Source organism: Podarcis tiliguerta (assembly GCF_965153285.1).
Source record: "Podarcis tiliguerta genome assembly, chromosome: 8".
NCBI lineage: Eukaryota > Metazoa > Chordata > Lepidosauria > Squamata > Lacertidae > Podarcis > Podarcis tiliguerta.
The window spans coordinates 25613483-25633701 of NC_139541.1; the positions used below are offsets into that span (position 1 = coordinate 25613483).

General features: G+C 47.3%; 3 protein-coding genes across 3 annotated transcripts in view; 2 read left to right on the forward strand and 1 right to left on the reverse strand.

Annotated features, from left to right (window-relative positions):
- The window catches only part of RNF207 (ring finger protein 207), a 25504-nt gene extending 18390 nt beyond the window's left edge, over positions 1-7114 (reverse strand). Inside the window, exons 1-3 of the mRNA XM_083452138.1 lie at positions 6277-7114; positions 4117-4307; positions 1107-1236 (exon numbers count right to left, since the gene is read on the reverse strand). Of these exons, the coding sequence (XP_083308264.1) occupies positions 1107-1236; positions 4117-4307 (321 nt within the window). The 5' untranslated portion in view covers positions 6277-7114. The remainder of the gene's footprint in view (positions 1-1106; positions 1237-4116; positions 4308-6276) is intronic.
- The window catches only part of GPR153 (G protein-coupled receptor 153), a 134132-nt gene that overhangs the window by 88426 nt on the left and 25487 nt on the right, over positions 1-20219 (forward strand). The gene's annotated exons all lie outside the window — the stretch shown is intronic.
- Positions 8855-19465, forward strand: RPL22 (ribosomal protein L22). The gene is made up of 4 exons (XM_083452313.1): positions 8855-8992; positions 13932-14036; positions 17133-17257; positions 19250-19465. The coding sequence occupies exons 1-4, from the start codon at positions 8981-8983 to the stop codon at positions 19392-19394; spliced, it is 387 nt and encodes a 128-aa protein (XP_083308439.1). The 5' UTR covers positions 8855-8980; the 3' UTR covers positions 19395-19465.

Consider the following 20219-nt stretch of genomic DNA (forward strand, 5'->3'; position numbering starts at 1 on the left):
GGCAGAACATTTTATTCAGTGGCAACGGTGGGTGTCCCAGGATGTGCACCGCAGCATAGATTGCAACACAGAGGCAATTTTTAAAACAGCAGTTTGTCAGTTTTTGACTGCTTTTTGTGAAAAGGCTGGAGAAATTCCATTTGAGCCTAACTAACTTGCACGGGTGGCGCTGTGGGTTAAACCACTGAGCCTAGGACTTGCTGATCAGAAGGTCGGCGGTTCGAATCTCTGCGACGGGGTGAGCTCCCGTTGCTTGGTCCCTGCTCCTGCCAACCTAACAGTTCGAAAGCATGTCAAAGTGCAAGTAGATAAATAGGTACCACTCCAGCGGGAAGGTAAAGGGTGTTTCCATGCACTGCTTTGGTTCGCCAGAAGCGGCTTAGTCATGCTGGCCACATGACCCGGAAGCTGTACACCGGCTTCCTCTGCCAATTATGCGAGTTGAGCGCCGCAACCCCAGAGTCGGACACGACTGGACCTAATGGTCAGGGTTCCCTTTACCTTTACCTAACTTGCACTTTTGGACAAAAACACAGCTCTCCTTTCAAATTCCCACTTCTCTGAATTTCACAATGCAGTTCTCCAGCAAAGAAGCAAGTACAGAAATACTTGGACTAGGGGGAAGTGAGCATTAAAAATACCCTCCTGGATGCCGCAGAGGAAAATCGGGATGTGTGTCTTTTGGGGCCACGCTCTCATGGAAGCCAAAATCAGAAGCCAGGATGGCTTCTGTAATTCCAGGATGTCCTGCTTAGTAGGACAGTTGAGGGGTATGTTAAAAATGCATATATTAAGTGAGATTAACATACAAAATTGCAGTATATTTGGGAGAATGGCCTTGCAAAAAATGTGTATAGTATGGAGAATTGCTTACAGGCAGGTGTAGCATTAGAAGAAATGCACACTAAAAGGCTGATGAATTTTCAGGATTTATTTATTTTTAAATTGCACACTGGTGTGGAAATGTGGAGGACTAAACAAAGACTGGACAAAACTAGAAATGGAAAGAAAATGAAAGGGGCAGATTTGCCCACTCTTAGCTCTGGCTGAATGCCACACATTGGTCTTGACCTTCAAAGGCCTTCTTTGCCACCCTCTCTGCTTACCTGCTTTGTACTCTGCAGGTCACAATTTGCACACTGGACCTCCTCCTCACAATCCCCAGAGCTGTCCACCAGGAACTTCAGGAGCCGGTCTTCTGGAGGGAGGCCATTCCCCCTGACAATGGACTGGTGGCTGCAGAAGGAAGACACAGGGAGAAAGAGGAAGCCCTGGGAAGGACGATGTCAAAATAATACTAGAAGGCTCATGCAAGGATGTTGAGATACAGTCTGGTGCTTTATTGGACTGGGCACTTTCTAAAACACAGAATCACAGAACTGTGTTGGAAGGGATTCCAAGGGTCATCTATTCCAACCCACCACAATGCAGGAATCACAGCTAAAAAGTTAATGACAGAATTCGTGGTGGATTTATTCTGCTCTGCGGTGCTTCCCAGTGCTACCGCATTACTGCCACCCAGATGATTAATGCCTATATGCAGCCTATATGCAACCCTTGCTTTGTCTTTGTGTTAACCAATCAGCAACAAGCACATACGTGGCAATGCTGTAATATTCAATAAAAGGGACTCTCTGAGACATGCTCGAGAGATGCCTCCCATATGACACTTGTCACTCGTCTGCCGTTTATTTCAACCCAACAGGCAAATAAGCAAAAGTCCCAGAATATTTCTTGTATTTAACATTATAGGACTTTAGCAGGAAGTTATGGGTTATGCACTGACTGGAAATAAAGCAGTGTGACTGTCCCAAAAATATATGCAGGTGTTGATCACGTAGGACTGTTCCAAAAGCATCCTGAGAGTAACTCGTCACGAATGCACAAGAAGAAGGGACCTTTCGATGAGCCCTCCGAGCTAAGTGGGTGGAAATAATCCCCATGGAACATAATGAAACTTGCTTCTCAGCAAACAGGTATAAGATTGATTTCCTTATGGACAGGAAAACCAGGTGTGCAAATGAACAAGCTTTAACTATTTTTATTTTATTTTTATTTATTTCATAACATGTAGACATGGCTCGATTGTTTAAAAACCCCTTGGAGTGTTTTACCAAAAGATAATGGGTGGGTTGCATTTGTCTCCCCCACCTGTTGCACGCCTTTGCCTGATTTGGCCAAGGCGTACTCTCTCTCTCTCTCTCTCTCTCTCTCTCTCTCTCTCCCCCCTTCCTGCTGCCGAACTGCATTCCGCTGGAGCTAAAAGGGGAGACATTCAGCTCAGCAGCTGTTCACACCTGAAGCTCATTGTGTGATGGGAGGCTTCATGTTTCAGAGGCGCAGAGGCGAGAGAAGTGTGGATTTGCACCCTGGTTTCCAGTGGGGGGGGGGAGGCAGGAGGAAAACAGACAAACTGACACTGCTCACCCCAAAAGCAGGGAAATGGGGCTCTTCTTAATGTTGAAGAGAACTCTAATAACCCCCTCCTATTTCCCAGTTTCTGTCCCTGGCGGTTAATCACAAAGCCTTGGATTCCTTTGGCAGCTACGGTCAAACCTGATATGGGTGTCTTACAACTGAAGACAAAGGCCAGGCATTAGCCTGGTCACAGCTTCCCTTTTTAGGAAGTCAATGCCTCATTCCTCTTCCGCTAATTCCCAAACTCTATTCCTGGCTCACACTGGTGAGAGATTTACTAGGGCCCCTCCACAAGATATGTTTATTCAGCCAATGTTCTGGTTTGCTTGTGCAAAGTTGGCACGGCGGTTGGATGATGTTTATTGAACACCCGTTCTGATTTATTTGCCAGGGAACATTTGTCCAGTGTGCATTTGCTTGTGGTGTATTCATACATTTCCCCCCGTTGATCATTTGTTCATCCCACACTTTTCAGTGCATCTCCTGTTGCTTTCCAAACCACAAGGAAGTTTGATGCTTTTTTAAAGGGTGATTTGTTGCCCCAGGGTTACAAAACCCTAAAGTTCTAGCACAATACTGCAAATTTGTACATGTCTCAGTTTTGCCCTTGTAGAATGCAACAGAGAGGAGGATAAGGACAAAAGGTACATACCTGGGGTCAGCAACCTTTTTCAGCCATGGGCTGGTCCACTGTCCCTCAGACCATGTGGGGGGCTGGACTATATTTTTTTTGGGGGGGGGGAATGAATGAATTCCTATGCCCCACAAATAACCCAGAGATGCATTTTAAATAAAAGGGCACATTCTACTCATGTACAAATACACTGATTCCTGGACCGTCCACGGGCCAGATTGAGAAGGCAATTGGGCCGCATCCAGCCCATGGGCCTTAGGTTGCCTACCTCTGGTATACAATGAGCTAGCTCTACCTGTCACTGGGCTCAACTTCTTCCTGTCTTTGGCTATTGCGCCACCTACTGTTGGACTCCTTGCTTTCTGCCCTACCAGTCCCAGTGAGCATTCAGAATGACAGTACCAATGTCACTACATAACATAATACTGTACTATGCAACATAAACATCAAGGCAATTGTAGAAATGCAATTGCAATAAGAAGAAATGTGTAATAAAACAGATTTTCACAGCAGCATAAAACGAGAGAATTAGCATCAGGTTTCTAAAACACAGACAACGCAGAGCAGTAGATGCAACGGCCGGCTTGCTCACTGGGTCTCTCCTTGGAGGAGAGCAGCTGGTGATGATAGGGGTGAGGAGGAGGCACACACACAAATGGAGGGGGTGCTCTAGAGGGGTCTTCCCAGGGGCCCTACAAAACCTGCAGGCTGTGCCCATCTTGCATGTCTCTCCCAAAGATGCCCATATCCTGCTGCTTGGACGGATATCTGTAGTATCCAGAAGGAAACTGGTTGGAAGGAGGCAAGGTCAGAGCAATGAATCATGCAGAGATGTAGCGGGCAGCCTCCTCTGTGGATAGAACCTTTGGGCTCACAGCACAGCAACCTTTACTTATTCAATGCATTTCTCAAATTACTGTACAAGCATTTCTTACAGCACACAAAGGGCTCCAAACGGGCACCAGGCTAGTGCAGAAGTACAATAACCCATCGGTAAAAAGGGCTGCTTATCCCATTGCCCAAATATCTCTGGACCGTAGGGGAGCAAGATGGTTCTTCCTTACCCACAAAGAGGGCACGTCAGGCGGCTTTCGATGGCACGGCCCCGCAGGCAGCTGGCGCAGAAGTTGTGGTAGCAGTCGAGGAGGCAGGGGTGTTCGTACTGCTCGTGGCAGAGGAAGCACACCAGCGGGTGGCAGTTGGCGTTGTCCAGGTCGCAGAGGTTCTCCAAGGGGGAGAAAATCCCACCAGACATCTGGAAGGGTAGTGGCGAGAGAGGAGAAAGGCTAGGGGGTGACTGGCCACAGAACAAGAAGCAGCCCTTTTGAATTGCACAGGCAAAGAGTCCTGTGGAAGCAGAAAGGCGAAGAGCTCTGTGTGAGCTCAAAGCCTACACATCCCTTTTGCGAATTCAACATTGGCCTGTCAAGGTTATTACAGAATCTCCCAAACATCTGAATGAATTTAGTCTAACCCCCTGCAATGCAGGAATCACAGCTAAAAATTTCCAGTGGAGGGGAGTCCACTGCCTTCTGAAGTAGTCTGTTCCACTGCTGAACAGTTATTACCACCAGAAAATCCTTCCTAGTGTTTCCTTCGGATCTCCTGTCTTATAAGTTGAATCCATTGGTCTGGGTCCTGCCCCCTGGAGCAATTGATAGTCAAGGTGAGTTTTATTTCTGAATGGGAGGCCCACTCATAAACCTCTCTGCTTTTAGGGAGTCTGTGTGTTTAGCACTTGCATGCCCTCAGAGGAGCCCATCCTTAGTGTTTGTGTCGGGGTCATTGATTTGGGTATCCACCCAGGTTCAAAAGAAGAAATCCCAGAGCAGTGGCTCATGCAGAGATACGGCAGGCAGCATCCTGTGCTGCTAGGGTGCTTTGGGCTCAGAGGTGCTTTTAACAATTTCATTTTTTCTCACAGCACATTATGTGTTCTCTTGCAGCACACCACTGTCTATTGACACTGAACTATTAAAATGTTGTATTCTCTAAGACCAGTAGGCACTGTGTGTATTTATAGCAAGTTACACACACATTTATAAGGATCACAAGTGTGTGTAAATGCTAAAATCAGTGACTTTCTATTGCTTGCTTCTGGCTAGAGGAAATGAGGTAGCAATTGAGACATATTTCCACTCTAGTAATCAAAGAGTGATTTAAAAGAAAAAAAACTATTTATGCACATTGCTATCCCGCACCAAACAGCATCCAAAGTCCTTCCAGCTTTCCCATTTTTGATTGCCGAAAACTTAAAAGGTTGGGGAACCAGAAATCTTATTTTAATTTCTGAAGAAAATATACTGGGGTTTTGGTATACCATACTTTGGTAAGTTCATCTTTAGGTTGCAACAGTTTCATTGGCTCTACAGTGACCTCCGCTGGCAGAACTCAGAAATACAGTGGAATTGATACCAGCATGCCTGGTTGAAGATGTCATATTCATACAGCTCAAGATTTTCTCCTCCACAGGGACAGAGAACAAAAGTGTGCAAACAATGTGTGAAAATTTTGCTTCTGTCCAGTTGCAAGCACACGTTTGGGGAACCAGGATGTGCTGTGGCTTCCATGTATAAATAGAGGCAATATTGACACTTGTGTGCAGGTTTCACACATTACAGTACATACGTGTTCATCCCCGCCACCACCCATGTAAGGAAAACACAACCATGATCTGCGTTGTCTTAAGCTTTGCAATTAATATGGATTAATGGGCTGCGAAGACCAGTGAAGGACGAACGGACAGCGAAGGGGTAATATTTCAAGAGTGGATGCTAATCCCTTCGTTTCATTCTGAAACAGCTGTTTTGGGGAAAAGTCTTGAGGGCTTTGTGAATAGTGATTCATCATGTTCTGGATGCATGCTATTAAGCAAATTGAAAATACCAGAGCTCTTCCTTTCCTACTAGGTTAGTTGTTCCCCAACTGCGTGGCAGAATGGCAACTTCACACTGAGGAATAAATAGTTCTAAGGGAAACCCTGTCAGCCATTGAGCCTGTATGAGTCCTTCCTAGCTAGAATTTTTGTAAGTTTGGAGAATTCCACCCAGGAATTTAGCCATGCACCAAAATTAATGGACACAAATTATTCTGAGAAGGACTAACATTGGCGACGGCCCTATGAATTTAGGCCTGCATCAGTTGAGTGGGTGTCATAATTACAATTATAAATGATCTCACCTCTGCCATGCTGTTCTTTTGGGTGGAGAGCAGAAATGTCTTACCTTTTCTGGATTTCCTTCGGTCTTCTCCACTTTGCCCACTTCTGCAGTGATCGATTTGCTGCCTCCACCTCCCCACTTGTTTCAGTTCAAAATTGCTGTAGCTTTCAGCCGACCAGTGCATAAGACAAATTACCACCTGTTTAGAATTGTAGTAACGTGAGGGGAAACGTGCCCTCCAGGACAAGAATTTCTGCTGAGACAATGGCAAAATAGTCCTCCTGAAAGACAGTAGGCAAATTTCAGGTGTGCACCCATGGCATTAGAACAAAAATGGACTTCATAAATTCTTCTGCAGAAGCTCAGTAAGTATGGGTACTTTGGAGAAGACGCCGTGTCAAATTTGAAGAGGCAAAAAGTTCATCGGCTCTTGTATCTCATTTCCCGGGAAGTGCTAGAAAACCGTCTGCTCCCCCAGCTCCCTTGGGATTGTTTCTCTGGAAAGGCAGGATAACTAAGAGGCAAGCGCAAATGTCTATCGACTGACGGTCTGCTTCCCTTCTCCAGCACGTCAAAATCTTTTCTCTCTCATTCGCCGCCGCTGTCAAGGTTCAGTCAAGGTCAGATCAAGTGCCCATGTGATGGAAACAAAGCAAACTCCCTCCGTGTTTCAGAGGCCACGAGGATTAGCAAGTTGAATGGCCATTTCAAAGGAGTAAGACAGGTAGACACTATGCACAGTCACTGGTTATGGGTAGATCAGCCTTCTCCAAGCAGGTGCCCTCCAGACATAGCTGTCAAGTTTCAGATTTGAAAATAAGGGATCAGCAGCCTCACCTGTCCTGGGGACAAACTACGGGATATCTAACAATCCAGCTTAGCAGCGGGAAGCAGCGGGAAACGGGGCTGGAATAAGGGAATTTCCCGCAATAAAAGGGAAGGTTGACAGCTATGCCTCCAGATGCTGAACTACAACTCCCATCAGTGCCACTGGTGCTGTTGGGAGTTGTAGTTCGACGTCTGGAAGGCACCAGGTTGGCGAAGGCTTACAATAGATGTTTCTTTATTCCAGTCTTCAGTCCATGACATCTACACATACCCATTGGCAATATTTCCACATCAATTTCCAATCCACCCAGCCCCACAAGTCCTTGGGAAAATCTGACAGCATTGGTTTCTCCCGATATACACAATTTTTGTATCGATTTCTGCTGAATACGCACACTTTTCTTGCAAACAATGTTACCAATATAAGCAATTTTAAAGGCGTGCTTACCACGACCCCCTAATATAAGCATCTTTGTACACATTTTTGAGAGTTGGAGAAGCACATTGCAAAATTTGGAAAAGTGTTAAATTCCAAGGAGAGCTGCATTTCAGTTCGTGGATTGTTTCAGGAAGTTGGGTAAATTCCAAGAAGCAAATGTCTCCCCTGTTTCAAGTCACCGGATCTTATTTTCTCTTAGCGAGTTCTGCCTAGACAATCATTTATTTATTTACAGTAAACAGTTTTGAACAGGGGTCAGCAAACCTTTTCAGCAGGGGGCTGGTTCACTGTCCCTCAGACCTTGTGGGGGGCCGGACTATATATATTTTTTTGGGGGGGGAGGAACGAATTCCTATGTCCCACATACACTGGTGGAGGAAGGGGGGGGGGAGTGTACCGCCCCGGGCAGCGTGATCCCGGTGGGGTGCCATCGCGGCTGCCCCCTCGCCTGTGCTAGGCGCCACACCCCCACAGGTGGCACGCCACGCTCTCAGGACACGCACCATGCCCTTACAAGCCTCTGCCTGCTCTCTGCCCCTCCCTCGGTGCCGGAGCATGAAGCTCCGCTACTGCCCACAAATAATCCAGAGATGCATTTTAAATGAAAGCACACATTCTGCTCATGTAAAAACACCAGGCAGCCCCCACAAATAACCCAGAGGTGTATTTTAAATAAAAGGACATATTCTACTCATGTAAAAACATGCTGATTCCCGGACCGTCCAGGGGCCGGATTTAGAAGGCGATTGGGCCGGATCTGGCCCCCAGGACTTAGTTTGCCTACCCATGGTTTCGAATGTGGGAGGAATACCTTGGGAAGGATCTATATCTGTTAATATGCAGAGAACGTCAGTGCATATGCATGACCGGCTCTCATAATGAAACAGAGAGGCAGCTCTATGTTATCTGGAGCATTTTTAAATTTTTTATTACATTAACATTCTTTTTTACTTATTTGAAAACTTTATTTATTTATTTACTTATTTAATTTAATGAATAACGAGACTAATAAAGTTTCTTTCCTTTCCTTCTTTCTTTGAATTAGTGGAATACTTCGTTAGTCTCTTTATGCATTTCATACGGTATTTATTTATGACATTTCCCCCTCAACCTCGTCTCAATCCCCTCAGGTAGCTCCGAGCAGCGCCTGGAACCACAACTCCCATCAGCCCCCGGGAAGGGAGGAGGAGCAGGATGGGAAGCGGGCCAAAGGTATTGCTCAATCCCTCCCCGCCATGCTTCTCTTTACGGCACACCTCCCAGCATGCTCCGCGAGCAGCGGCCTTTAAGAGGACGGGAGGCCGAAGGCGATCCCCACCCTACCCTCTCGTCTCTATGGTTATACCCTCCTTTCCCCTTTCCCCCGCCCCTCCTATGCGGCGAGTGCGCAACCGCACGCCGCCTGACGCAAGGGCGGAAGTGGGCGGGAGGGCTGCGCCGAAGTAGGCGCATGCGCGCGGCCGCCTTCTTTTTCTCTCTTTCCCCCTCGTTGCTGCCGCCATGGCGCCTGCGGTGAGTCTCTGGCCGAGTCGGGCCTAGAAAGGGAGGTCCAGGGTGGCGGGGTGAGGTCCGTGACGTATTAAGGAAGCGGAGGGGGGGTTGTTGGCGGTGACGTCATAAGGAGCAGGGAGGGGAGGGAGTCTACCTGGCCGGGGGGGGGTCCCCCTGCCCCTTCCTCCCTGCAAGGTAGGCCTCAGCCTCTCCTCCCACCCTATGAAGCACATTTCTGACTTCCTGGACCCGCACCCGTTTTGCTTTCCGGGGTAGGCTCCCCATGTCCCCCCTGAGCATGTGCAGAGAGCAGCTGAGCTCTTGGATCTGGCTCCAGAAGGACAGCGCAGGAAGCGAGGCCTACCCATAAGAGCTGCTGGATCAGGCCAAAGGGGGCCCCATCCAGCCCAGCCTCCTGTTCTCACAGTGGCCAACTAGTTGCCCTAAAGGGAACCCCTCTCCCAAGCAGCACGTGAGAGCAACAGCCTTCTCCCACTCCTACTCTCTTGCATTCTAGGGTAGAATGCACTGTCTATGGAGGTTCCATTGACAAATCTTACGAAACTGAGAAGAACCCTGCAGCCCCTGGAAAGGGCCAGAAGGGACCCATCTAGTCCAGCCCTGTTCTCACAGTGCGCATCAGGCATAGGCAAACTGCGGCCTTCCAGATGTTTGGGACTACAATTCCCATCTTCCCTGTCCGCTGGTCCTGTTAGCTAGGGATGGTGGGGATTGTGGTCCCAAACATCTGGAGGGCCAGTTTGCCTATGCCTGGTGCACATCCTCCTCCTTACAGCCCTGCGCCCTATATATCAGAGACCTCTTTTATCTCTTCCTTTATCTCAGAGGCTTCAACTGGGGTGTTTCAAGAGTTGCCTTTTGGACTCCCAACTCCCATTGCCCATGCTGGCTGTGGCTGATGGGAACTGGAGGCTGAACATCACCTGAAGGACCATAGGTTTACAACAAAGCATCAATAGTTTACTGCAGGTGTAGCCAACATGAGGCCTTCAGATGTTGCTGGATCATAGCACACACACAAATTTATTGTGGTCCATAGACCCAAAATATGCTGTGCAGTGGCTGCTGAACAACTATAGTGTTCATCGTCCCTGACCATTAAGCATGCTAAGTGGAGCTGATGAGAGTTAAGAGTCCCAACAGTATCCGGTGTGTGTGTGTGTGTGTGGCCCTCCTTGCCATTGATTTACACATAAGCATTTGGGAGAGAGAATAGTCTCTAAAGGGTTGTGGCCTGCTGCTTTATGTACAGTCCACACCTCACCCAGTGTGATTGTCTGTGAAGCCAGGTCACATTATATATAGAACATGTGTTCAGACCCACATGTTGTGCAGCTCTGATTCTTGGCAGTCCAGGATTCACCAGTGTCTGCTTTCCAACTTGTATGGGCCATCACTTCGTGGCTGCGTTGGGTATGAAATTGAAAAATCTGCCTGTGAGATGGGGACCAACACCAACTTGCAGTGTTCCCAGTAACATTGGCTTATATCCAACACTCTGTAAAGGCACAGAATTCAGTGGGCTTAAGCTTGCCTGTGTTGGATTTTAACCATTAATTCCCCCCACTCTCCCCATATGACCAGGTGACATTTATTCACTCATACAGTGGACGCTCGGGTTGCAAACGTGATCAGTGCAGGATGCACGTTCTCAACCCACAGCGGCGCACACGCAGGTTGCGATTCGGCACGCATGCGCAAAGCGCAATTTAGCGCTTCTGCGCATGTGCGATCGCTGAAACCCGGAAGTAACCTGTTCCGGTACTTCTGGGTTTTGGCAATCTGTAATCTGAAAAAACGCAACCTGAATTGTCTGTAACCCAAGGTATGACTGTTAAGAAAAAATGTGTTGAGTGGGCAGAATGCTGAACCTGCTGTATAATCCTAGCCACAATATTTAAGCTATAGCTTTGTTTTTTCCCCAATTCTTGGTTGCAATAAGAGCTATTTTAAATTCTGTCTCTCAGGTTGCTGTGTTTATTATTATTATTATTATTATTATTATTTCTTCTGTACTACTTTTTTATCGCAACAGTCAAAGCAGTAGGTAAGAAAACAAAAAAACACACCACATCAAAATTTAAAGCTGAAACAGTAAATCTAATGAAACAATATGAAAAGATGGCATACCTTCATATTTTCACATCAACTCCTCAGGAAATTGACTGACAGTGGGGTCAGACTAAAGGCACACTATATTTTCGGCCTCAAGTTATTTATTTATTTCCTAAGATTTAGACACTTTTCATTGTAGAAAACCTCAAAGTTGTTTATAAGAAGTATAAAACAATAACATTATTGGTAAAAAAATAAATAAAAACAATAATTTCAGTAGGCTGGGAGTTCCAAAGTGCAGGTGCTGCCACATAACAAAACTGATTTTTTACAAATGCAGAACAGGTAAGGGGGTAGCTGTAACAGTGCCAGTTGTGCAGATTGAAGTGGTCAAGCAGGCACATATGGGGTAAGGAGTTCTTGCAGGTAAACTGGTTCCAAAGTTGTCAAGGGCTTTACAGTTGTACTTTGGTTTTCAAACATCTTAGTTTCCAAACGTTTTGGCTCCTGAACGCCGCAAACCCAGAAATGACTGTTCCGGTTTGTGACCTATTTTTGGAAGCTGAACGTCCGATGGGGCTTCCGCATCTTCTGATTGGCAGCAGGAGCTTCCTGCACCCAATCAGAAGCCGCGATTTGGTCTTTGAACGTTTTGGAAGTCAAATGAACTTCCGGAATGGATTCCGTTCGACTTTCAAGGTACGACTGTATGCTCGTACATTAACACTTTGAACTTGCAAATCTCTGAGCACAGCTGTTCTATGTGAACAAAGTCACACCTCTCAGCAATTGTGCTGCAGCATTCTGCACTAACTGCAGCTTCTGGATCAAGCCCAAGGGAAGCCCCAAACCATGGCAGAGTTTGTGTCAGATGTGATCTATAGTATACAAGATTAGTATGTGCACATACTTGTCTTTTTTTTGCCTTTATGTTACTGAGCTAGGTTGCTGGAGCACTAGGGAAGACCTGACTGTCCAGCTATCTAGGGCTAGATCACTGCTTAGTTGCTTATAGTCCACCAAACTGGTTAGGTTTGATCACACACAAAGCTGTGTTAGTGGTTGCATCCAATTAAGTCCTAGGCTCCATCTGTACTAGACATTTAAAGCTGTCTCGTACCACTTTATGCAGCCCTGGCTTCCCTCAAAGAACCTTGTGAACTCTAGTTTGTTAAGGGTGTGAAGAGTTGTTAGGCAGCCCTCCTCCCAAGGCCTGTCACAGAGCTATAATTTCCAGAGTGGTTTAACAGTCCCTCTTCCCAGGTAGCTATGAATTGTAGCTCCGTAAGGAGAATAGGGGTGTCTCTTAATAACTCTCAGCAGCCTTAAGTTCCCACGATTCTTGGGGGAAGCTATGACTGTTTATAAAGTGGACTTGCATTAGTAATATTTCTTAATTTTGGTGGGTCTGCTCTGAGTAGGACCAGCATTGATTACAGCCCCGAGTTCATTTATATTATTCAGTGTATTAGTGGTTTGGTGGTGTGTTTGTGTTTTGACATTCTTCTCTAGCAAAATCTGAAAAAGGTGCAGGCTTTCTACAAAGCTTGATTGCCTGGAATCGCTTCTGGCTCTCTGTAGACAACCAGATAAGGGGGCAGTTAGCATCATCTGCTTGTGGTCCTGCTAGTTTACAGCAGATAGCTAGGCCAGCATGGATTAAGGGGAAATAGCCACCAACTGGTGTTTGTCCCCAGTGCTTGATAGTCAACATGCCGCCTCTCACTTCCGTTCTTTGCTGTCATGGCTGAGGGCGAATGACAAACCTCTTCTCCAGAATTCTGCGAGGTGGATTAGCCTGAGCTCCTCTAAGCCCAGTGAGCAACATCACTCCCCTTCTGGACTCTCCTCAGGAGGCTTCCAGTCAGCCAGAGTTAGGAAGAATTAAAGCATGGGATAGCAGCAGATAAAGCAATAAGAAGAAACCTACTAGGAGTGAAGAAAAGTTGGCCCTGGGGCAGCTTGACAATCTTGGAGAAAAAAGGGAATTTTTAGGAAGGACTTTTTAAAACATGGTTTTCAGCTTCAGAAGCAGAATCGTCACCACGAAGGGCATTGTAGGGGCAGAAGATTTGGGTTGGGGAGAGCAAGAAAGATTGGGAGAGATTTGGGAGGAGGTGCAGCTGGTTGTAGAGCCCTGCGTTTAAGGACGAGGAACTTCTAGATTGGCTGAGAGAAGTGGCAAGGAGCCAGCATAAAGATTCAACAGGTGTGAGACAAAACCAGGGTGTTGGGTGGGGAAAAAATGGGTTTGGGAAAACATGTGATGTTGTGCAATTTCTTCTCTATGTGGGGCTCACCTGATGTTGCAAAGAGGGTGTCTGCTTTTGCAGTGAGCATCAGGCCCTAATAGGGAAAGAAAACATGTTTACGGTTATTGTCACCTCCTGTAAGGCATCTAAAGCTGTTAGCTAGAGGGGTAACCGTGTTAGTCTGTAGCTGCAAAAACAACAAAAGAGTCTTAATAAATTTATTATGGGACAAACTTTTGTGGACAAGAATCTGCTGAAAAGCAATTTCTTACCTCTTTACTGCATTCCTCAGTACTTTAATTTCACCTTATGGGTGGCAGGGACCAGTGTATAGTCAGTGTGATCTATCTGAATCTTTTGGTTAAGTTTAGACTCCAGCCAAGATGAAAAAACTGAGTTTGGGGAGGGACAACTGCCTGTTTCACCCCTCCCCTCCTACATTTGGCAGGATGTGAGACATTAGTTTTATTTATTTGTTACAGAAAGTTATATACTGCATTTCAAGTATAGGAAAATAGCTAAAGCGGTTTTCAGCATATTAAAATAATAGAAGAGCCCTTAAAATTTCCTCTCTGGTGCATGTGCCCGGATTTCTTGAACAATAGTAACCTCTCTTTCTCTCTCTCCTGCAGAAGAAGCTTGTGACGAAGGGTGGCAAAAAAAAGAAGCAGGTTCTGAAGTTCACTCTAGACTGTACCCATCCAGTAGAAGATGGCATCATGGATGCTGCCAACTTTGTAAGTTCCCGGCCCTTGGAGGCATTGACCACCTCTGGAATCCCATTAACTGCCTGCACTTGCTACTCTGAGAAACCAGGCACATCTCCCACACAGATTGCAAATAGAAGATCTGGTTGCTTTGCTGCCATCTTTGGAAATGGGAGGCACTTCTATCTTGGTCAGGGCTTCTGTTTCGGAGTGTGTTTTTGACAGGCAGGATATGCCTTGTGCTGTCGAAAGGCTGCTTGCAAATACACTGCTAACTGGAGCACCTGCTGTTCTCTCTGATCTCTCCAGCTAGCATGGAGGACAAGGCTATCGATGGCTGCTAGCCGTGATGGCTGTGCTGTGCCTCCAGAGTCGGAGGCAGTAAGTGCTCTTGTGGCTGGAAACCGAAGGAGGGGAGAGTGCTCTTCTGCTCTGCTCTTTCTTACTGTTTTCCCACTGGGGCATCCGATTGGCCGTGGTGAGAACAGGAGGCTGGACCAAATGGGGCACTGGCCTGATCCAGCAAGCTCTTTTCATGTCTGTGCTGCATACATTTGGTTGCAACTGGTTTTGGATCCTGCAGGAGGTTATTGTTGGTTCAGGGTGGGGAACCTGGTACCCTCCAGAGAAGGTTGGATTCCAGCTCCCATCAGCCATAGCCAGTGTGGCCAGATTGGTCAGGGATGATGGGGCTTGTAGTCCAATGGCCTCAGCGGGGCCACCAGTTCCTTATTCTTGCTTTGGTCGTGTTTTGGAACAGCCTGGTTTGGAGTGGGCATATCTTGGAGCTCTGTGTATGTATCTGAAGTTTGTGTGGCAAAGCCTGATGCCTGTTTGCTTGTGGCACTGCCATTTTGCTGCAGTGCATACATTCAGCTCTGAACAAAGCAACTAGGTATGTGCTTGCACTAATGCTTTGTCTCAGTCAGACTGCTGGGCCATCCATCTCAGTGCTTTCCACCCTGACTGGCAGCAGCACTCCAGGGCTTCAGATGAGGACTCTTCTCAGAGTATCACCAGTACAGTAGTTTGGATACCCCAGCGGGCTGTCCCTTTTCCTTGTTGGTTGTGCATTCTTTCAAAGGCTTCTATGTATCCTAAATCCTTTCTTGCTTCTGCCATTGTCTGTATTATACATGCAGATTTATTCAAATGTAAATTTATTAATCACTCGTGGGGGGAAAAGGAATCACCTTAGGCAGAGGTGAGGAGCCAGTGACCCTCCAGTTCAGGGGTCAGCAATCTTACCGCGCCTCGGGCTGGTGTCTCCAGCACTGATCGCACAGTGGGCAGGGGAGCGCGTGCCCATACGCTATTTCCGGCGCACTTCCGGGTCGGAGGAGCACCGGAAATAGCTTGTGCGCATGTGTGCGGTCCTCCTCCAACCCAGATGTGCACCAGAAATAATGCTTGCACATACGCAAATAGCATGCACATACGCATGCGCACAAGCTATTTCTGGTGCTCCTCTGACCTGGAGGTGGGCAGCCGCGCAGCGCAGCGGCGGTAAGAGGGGTGGCAGGGGTTGCCGCGGGCCGGATAAATGAGTCCCTCGGGCCTTATCTGGCCCACAGGCCTTAGTTTGGCGACGTCTGCTCCAATTGTTGCTGAACAATGACTCCCATCGTCCCTGACCATTCTGGCTGGGCCTAATGGACACTGAAGCCACGTGGCAGCCAGAGAGCTGCAGGCTCCATTTCTCTGGTCTGCACTGACTGGCAACAACTCTCCACAGTCTGGGGTAGAGAGAAGAGTTTGCCAAGCCTGCTGCCTGAGAGATTGCCATGAGAGGTGCCCAGGATTGAACTTGGGACCTTCTGTGCTCTGGCGCTAGACTACGACCCTCCAGAACAACAAGGATGTGGAACCTGTGTCCCATCCCCAGGTGTTGTTGGTCCATCATCCCTGTCTAGAAAAGATGAGAGATGGAGGACCATAGGTTCCCCATCCTTGATCTAGGCATCCTTTAATTGGTTGGTGACCTCACATTGTTCACAGATGAATATTATGGGTCATGGTTCTTCTCAACATTTGTGAGAATTATGTTGAAGTCTCTCATTAACCTTTGTTGGGTTTTAGACCTTTAGAAATTGGCAGTGTTGCCTCCTTTTTCAGGACGTTTGCATCTCCCATTTTGTTGCAGAACAGCCTTCCCCAAGCCTGTGCCCCCCAGATGTTTTGGGACTGCAGCTGGCTGATGGGATCCATAATTCAAAGCCTCTGGAGGACACCAGCTTTGGGGAAGGGCTAGTGTAGTGGTCGCAAGGGACGCGGGTGGCACTGTAGTCTAAACCACTGAGCTGCTTGGGCTTGCCAATCAGAAGGTTGGTGGTTCGAATCCCCGTGACGGGGTGAGCTCCCATTCGGTCCCAGCTCCTGCCAGCCTAGCAGTTCGAAAGCATGCCCCAAAAAAGTGCAAGTAGATAAATAGGTCCTGCTCCGGCGGGAAGGTAAACAGCGTTTCTGTGCACTGCTCTGGTTTCAGTGTTCCGATGCACCAGTAGCTGCTTAGTCATGCTGGCCACATGACCCAGAAAAATTGTGGACAAACGCCAACTCCCTCAACCTGTAAAGTGAGATGAGCGCTGCAACCCCAGAGTCGTCTGTGACTGGACTTAACTGTCAGGGGTCCTTTACCTTTACCTAGTGTAGTGGCCAGGATTTTGGACTAAGACTAGGGAGACTTTGGTTTAAAGCCCTGCCTGTACAGCCATGATGCTCTCAGACTGATCTTTGATCAGTTACTGTCTCTCAGCCTGTCTTGCAGGGTTGTTGTAGGGATGAAATGGATTGGTGGGTCCAGTTTCACCGCCTTTATCTTCCTAGAGGGAGCAATGGCAACACAAACATGTTCTTGAAAATAAATGAAAGGTTAGGCATCACCTCGTAACAGTCACTCTTCAAGCGCTTGTTGTTTCTTTAGAGCATTTGTTATCTACTTTTCAGGCAGAAAGGCTCCCAGAGTGGCCAGCATACAGTCATTTAAAACGAGACAGTCCCTTCCTGCAGGTTTACAACCTTAAAAAACGCAGCACGCAAGGGAAAAGGGACGGGGAGGGTAGAGGAAAAAACAAATTAAACTGGGGTGCCAGTTCCTAAACAGGCATTACTATTTTTTTTTTGCAGGAGCAGTTCCTGCAGGAGCGGATCAAAGTGAATGGGAAAGCTGGGAACCTTGGTGGCGGTGTGGTGACCATTGAGAGAAGCAAAAGCAAAATCACAGTCACCTCAGAGGTCCCTTTTTCCAAGAGGTAAGGAGCCACGCGGGGTTAAAAGACTGGGGTGGGGGTGGCCTCTGGCCCTCTGGTGTTGTACAATTGGCTGTAGGTGCGGGCTGAGAAAAGAGGATCACCCAATGAAGCTTATGTGCTGCTTCATACAATACATTTTACTCATTGCCGCAGGGAGTGTTGTTGACCACTAGCTTTCGTGCCTTTAAAAGGGGATTCTTGGAGGAGGAGGGGAGAAATCTATTCATGGCTGCTATTCATAAGGACAATTTAGAACATCCATCTTCAGAGAAATCTTGCCTCTGAATTAGCAGTTGGTGAGGTGCAATAGTGGAAGAGGGCTATTTATTTATTTGTTTATTTAATTACTTCCCCACTTTACCATAAGGAAGGTCTCTGGGCGAGATGCAACATTAAAATACACAGTTACAGTGGTACCTCTGGTTGAGAGCGGGATCCGTTCTGGAGGTCCGGCCGAGGTTTTCGCAACCGGAGGAGAAGTGGTAGACTGCTTCTGTGCATGCGCATGCGGCGAAACACTTCTGGATTTGCCGCTTTCGCAACCTGAAGTTTACGTTACCTGAGGGTAACGTAACCCGAGGTTCTACTGTATATTTAAAAAGCCTTGAACCAAAAAAGTGTGAAAACAATATACAGTGGTGCCCCGCAAGACGAATGCCTCGCAAGACGGAAAACCCGCTAGACGAAAGGGTTTTCCGTTTTGGAGGTGCTTCGCAGGATGAATTTCTCTATGGGCTTGCTTCGCAAGACGAAAATGTCTTGCGGTTCCTGGGGGGGGGGTTTCGCTCCCCACCCCCTTTTTCTAAGGCACTAAGCTGCTAATAGCCTTTTAGCAGCTAATCCGCTAATCCCTTAAGCCTTTAATAGCCGCTAATAGCGCTAATCCACTAATGGGCTTGCTTCGCAAGACGAAAAAACCGCTAGACGAAGAGACTCACAGAACGGATTCTTTTCGTCTTGCGAGGCACCACTGTACAAGGCACCACTGTACAACAGTTCTATAGATAAAACATTTCTAATAAAAATGTTATCATGCAGCTGCCGTTTGAGGATTTGTAGTGTCCCAACACAATCCTGGATTTGTGTGAAGTCCAGGTGGGATAGAAGAACAAAAGTGGTTTTAAATAATGGTGGAGGTTTGAGGAGAGCAGGGATGGAGTAACACTGAGAGGAATGAATGAATGAATATTTATTTGCATCAGCCACCAGCCATAGCAGTAAAACAAACAAAATGTGGTATACAAAGAATAAAGGTAAAAAGGCACTTATATAAAATACATATTGAGGGTTTGGATCAATAGTCAAATAATGGATCTTGTTCTAATTGCCCCAGCTAAAAACCTTGCAACCTGAACACTGAGAGGAAATCATGGAAGTTTCAGTAAAATGAGCAGGTGGTGTCATGGAGGGCGGGATAGAGACAGTTTAAAACAAGGTTTGAGTACAGTGAGAAGGAGGGTTGGAAAGGCTCTGTTGTGCTGGTTTGTGGGGGGACTGATATTTTTAGGGGAATGCAGGCCCTCCCATTCCATGTATAAATGAAGCCAAACCGCTCATTTAAGAGACTTGAATATATTTTTTTCTTGGCTTGGGGTATTGAAGAATGCAAGCCCATGAAACCAGTTCCTTACCCCCTGGGTGTCCTACTCAGTCCTTCCTCTAAGCCTTGGAGATTTCAGTCGGGGTCGTCAACTCACCTTCACACCCAGAAACAGGGAGTTGGAAATGTGATTTCTTAAAAAATACAATGACAAGAAAGCTAAGGGTTTTTTGGGTTGCCCAGATTTTACCCACATTTGCAGATACCATGCCTTTTGGGGACCTTGGGCTGCTGCATCCCCCATCAGGCAACTGAGATCCTGTTGCCGTTGACTCAGCTTGAATTATTTAAGCAGCTCGAGAACCGGGCATGTGACTGACCCAGCAGAGTCCAGTGGCGTCATTTGGGGGCCGCAGTCAGTTTGCTTCCCTGCTTCTTTGTTCCTTCCGCAGATACCTGAAGTACCTCACCAAGAAATACCTGAAGAAGAACAACTTGCGCGACTGGCTCCGCGTGGTCGCCAACAGCAAGGAGAGCTACGAGTTGCGATATTTCCAGATCAACCAGGATGAAGAGGAGGAGGAGGAGGAAGATTAAACGCAAAGGAATCTGGCAATATTTTGTACATTCGCTTTTCCTTCAATAAAATACGGTGAAAGTTGTTATAACATTTCTCCTTGTGTGGTTCTGTCTGGATTGCAGTCTGCCATATAAACACAGCCAGAATAGATGTCCGCACCAAAAGCTTCCCCTGTCCTTTGAGAGCCAGTGTGGTGTAATGGTTGAGAGTGGTAGTCTTGTAATCTGGGGAACCGGGTTCGCGTCTCTGCTCCTCCACATGCAGCTGCTGGGTGACCTTGGGCCAGTCACACTTCCTTGAAGTCTCTCAGCCCCACTCACCTCACACAGTGTTTGTTGTGGGGGAGGAAGGGAAAGGAGAATGTTAGCCGAGTGAAAGGCGGGATATCAAATCCAAACTCCTCCTCTTTGCTGCCCTCTATGGAGAGATGGTGGTATGGGCTTAGGGGTAGGGATCCCCAACTTTTTCTTTTGCCAAAGCAGGGCCAGACCGCCCGTGGCGTGGGGCAAAGTGGCCCCTGTGGGCACCTCTGTCACTGCCAGAAAGGCAGCACTGGCAGCCAAAACCTCACAAAATCTCTCCAGGGTAGTGGTGCCACAGTCATGTGTTCCCATTTCCGATGTGCCCAAGAACCCACTTAGAAATCTCAAACTCAGGATCGCTGCAAAGGGCCCATTTTGTAGAAGAAAAAACTGGAAATGCTCTGAAACACCACCCGTCCCCATAGGGGAAAACAACTACCCACCCCACCCCAAAACAAAACGGGGGGGGGGGGGGAGACCACCCCCAAAGGTTGGGCAAGCCCTTCACTCCCCCAACCAAACTATCTTCTCCACAAGCTA